The sequence below is a fragment of the Coenobita brevimanus genome, chromosome 16, assembly GCF_032717465.1.
Source record: "Coenobita brevimanus isolate Jiangsu-jjx chromosome 16, ASM3271746v2, whole genome shotgun sequence".
In the NCBI taxonomy this organism is placed as follows: domain Eukaryota; kingdom Metazoa; phylum Arthropoda; class Malacostraca; order Decapoda; family Coenobitidae; genus Coenobita; species Coenobita brevimanus.
In genome coordinates this window covers 14,988,766-14,992,600 of record NC_136969.1, presented here as the reverse complement: position 1 = coordinate 14,992,600, position 3,835 = coordinate 14,988,766, and the positions used below count along the sequence as shown (strand labels likewise).

Here is a 3,835-nt window from a genome sequence, read left to right as displayed (position 1 = left end):
GGCTGTTTTGCTGCAAGAGGATGATCAGGGTATTGAACACCCTGTATCTTAATACAGTAAGAAGTTCACTCCACCTCAAAAGAACTACTCAACTATTGAGAAAGAGCTTTTGGCCTTGATTTTGGGTTTACAGCATTTTTCATTTTATTTGTGTTCTGGTTTTGACCCCATAGTCATTTATACCGATCATAACCCACTGAAATTCCTTAGTAAGTTTAAATATAAAAATCAGAGATTGACAAGATGGAGTCTACTTCTTCAGGAGTATTCATTAGACATACAACATATCAAGGGGAAAGAAAATGTTATTGCAGATTGCTTATCTAGACTTTAGACAGATTGTTTTAGAGTAATAAGAAATTTCCTTTGTAAATTTCCTTTTTCTTTGTGGGGAGGTGTTACATAGCCTATGATTTCATCATCCTTTGTGTAATTCTAACGTACAGTGTGCTGCCTGTTTGATCACGAGCGTGTTCTACCTCACTCCCCCCCTTCTACCGTTATAGTAAAGTCGTTCTTTCTGTTGTTCAGAGCAGGATTGTCAACTCTTTGTCCCCTATAGCTTCATTTGCGCGTCCTTCTTACAAGTTGTATCAAGCTCTGCCGGCCCCTATATAATGAGCTTAGTCTCTACAATAATGGCCACTTAGATCTACTCCTCATTTTGCTCACATCTCTGTCCTCCCCTGTACAGTTGTTATTACTGTGAGTGCTCAGGAAGTCTCCAGCCATCTAGCAGCTGTGTGTAATTTGAGTATAACTCTTGTTGCATTTTTCTTGTACTGTGTAGCATAAGGTTAATTCTTAGGCCTAGTCAGGTTTTTGTACTTCATGTAAGGTTTTTTATGTCAGTCATCATTAATAATATTTTGTATCTGTAATAATATATCTGGCATTCACTGAGTATTATCTGGTATCTCATTTTAACAGGGCTGACTTAGATAAATTTACTCTTGCTAATTTAGTGTTAATAGAGGCTATTGCAGTTAACCATATATTTAACCTATTTTTTGCCATTACATTATCCTTATGAGTCCTGAATGTTTTGTTGTTAGTTTGAGCATTAAACTTTAACTTGTAATTTTACCTAACTCTTTGTTTTGAACCTGGAACTTTGCGGGACAGTTTTCTCTGTTCCGTAACAATATATATATATATATATATATATATATATATATATATATATATATATATATATATATATATATATATATATATATATATATATATCTATATCGATCTATATATATATATATATAGTATATCTATCTATATCTATATCGATCTATAATATATATATATATATATATATATATTTTTATTTATATATATAGTATATCTATCTATATCTATATCGATCTATAATATATATATATATATATATATATATATATATATATATATATATATATATATATATATATATATATATATATATATATATATATGGTATTCCAAGTCAATATCCCAGTGAAACTCATGTTTATCTTAATTATTTATTTATTCCACCCATTGCCATGAGATTCTTTTCAAAGGAAAATCCAACAATATATACCATATTATGCATGTACTATTACGGTGAACACCACTAGACCATTAATTTTGTTCAGCTGCAAGAGAATGCAAGGTATTGTTGTTGTGACCCCAGGTCCATATAAACGTGAACTCTGTGAAATACAGGCTAAAGTTACCCTTCCGTAGCCCACCATCCTCTTTTAGGTCAACAGGGAGGAGGTGCAGGGTGCTTACATAAAAGCGCAATGGGACGGCCTGGTTATACCGGTGCCACCACAAATAGGCGTCTTCCATCAGCATCTTCACGGGTTTATATGGGCGATATTGAGGATGGTGGTCATGAGGTGTGGTAAGTGGTGGTCAGTTGGGGATATATGACTAGAAGATCATGCATTCGATGGGGTATGTAGCCTTCCCATCCTCTTTACTGAACTCCTCTGTCGTTGGGCATCCTGGAAATAAAAATAATGATGTATAAAGTTTTTTTTTATATATATATAGGGCAAGATAGAATAAAAATATGAGAGAGAGAGAGAGAGAGAGAGAGAGAGAGAGAGAGAGAGAGAGAGAGAGAGAGAGAGAGAGAGAGAGAGAGAGAGGAGTACTGAGATTAGAATTCTTAAAAATGTAAATCAGAGATCGTCACCATCATCATTATCATCGTTATTATCGTTATGTACACTAGCTTCAAAAATATGCCAAGAAAAGTCAAGCTCTGCTGTGCTCCAGCCAACATGTCGTTAGAGCTTCACTTTTGCACGGCACCATCCGGGACTTATGGATAGATAAGAACATACCAAGTGACAGAGAATGTCATTTTATCACTATGAAGAAAATTACCGTTGTCAGTTAAAGGCAATTGTTAAGACATAGTATGAACGTATGTACTAGTTTGCTGGAACGTATGATACTATTACTAGATTTCTAATAATTGTATCAATAAAAGAATTTATGCCTTGATCATGCATTTCATAACATTAACCTTTATTTCTCAAGGATGATTTTCTGAACTGAATAATATCCCTTTGGTTTAGTCATCATTAAAACAAAAATGACTAACACACACACACACACACACACACACACACACACACACACACACACACAATGACAGTTACAAAAAGAGACTAAACTATAAAAAGGGAAATTATCAAGACCTAAAGAAGTATTTCTTAGAAGTTGATTGGGAAAATGAGCTTAGAGGACAAGATTTAAATGCTATATATGAAAAATTCTGTGAATTTTATGAAATAGGAGTCCAGAAGTACATCCCACAGCACAAAGAAGCAGATAAGAAAATACAGAAATGGTTCAATACAGAATGTAAAAAATCAAAAGAAAGAAGAGATTTGTGGAATAGATACAGAAGACACAATAGTGAAAGGGCGTATAATAATTACAAACAGGCAAGAAACGACTATACAAGAATAAGGAGGGAAGCCCAAAAACAGTTTGAGGAGGATATAATAAATAAAAGTAGTGATCAACCAAAGCTGTTTTACAGCTATAGCAGAAGCAAAACCAAAGTAAAAGATATAATACAATCCATCACGGACGAGGGAATCACTTATACACAAGAGAAAGATATTTGTGAAGCACTAAATAAGAATTTCCAATTAGTTTTTACAGAAGAAAAAAATTTTGAGAGGCAATATGTGGAACACGCATGTCCACACATACTACCAGATATACAAATAGCAGAAAAAGTAATACAAGAGGAGTTTAGTAGATTAGACAGAGGAAAAGCAAGTGGTCCTGATGAAATTTCATGTTGGGTGTTACGAGAATGTGCAAAGGAGTTAAGTAAACCATTATTTTTAATTTTCAAGAAATCCTTGAGTCAAGGGAAACTACCTGATATTTGGAAAAAAGCAAATATAGTCCCCTTATTCAAGAAAAGAAATAGACAAAATCCTCTCAACTACCGACCAGTATCACTGACCAGTGTTGTAAGCAAGGTATTAGAAAAACTTATAAGAAAAGCTTGGGTAAATCATCTAGAAGAACACAGTATGATAACAGAAAGACAGTTTGGTTTCAGAAAAGGAAAATCATGTGTTACTAATCTGTTGAGCTACTATGACAGAGTAACAAACACAATACAGGACAGGGAAGGATGGGTGGACAGTATCTATTTAGATTTCGAGAAAGCTTTTGACACAGTACCACACCAAAGACTTTTATGGAAGCTGTACCATCAAGGAGGAATTCGAGGCAAACTGTTTTGTTGGATGCAAGACTTTCTCATAAAAAGAGAAATGAGGACAGTACTAAGAGGAAACTACTCATCATGGAAAGAAGTGACTAGTGGAGTACCACA

At 34.1% G+C, this 3,835-nt stretch overlaps 1 protein-coding gene across 1 annotated transcript in view; it reads right to left on the bottom strand.

The window, feature by feature from the left end:
- Positions 1-1,566: 1,566 nt before the first annotated feature.
- LOC145390907 (uncharacterized) overlaps positions 1,567-3,835 on the bottom strand; it is a 44,138-nt gene continuing 41,869 nt past the window's right edge. Inside the window, exon 4 of the mRNA XM_080265641.1 lies at positions 1,567-1,967. Within this exon, the coding sequence (XP_080121767.1) occupies positions 1,894-1,967 (74 nt within the window). The 3' untranslated portion in view covers positions 1,567-1,893. The remainder of the gene's footprint in view (positions 1,968-3,835) is intronic.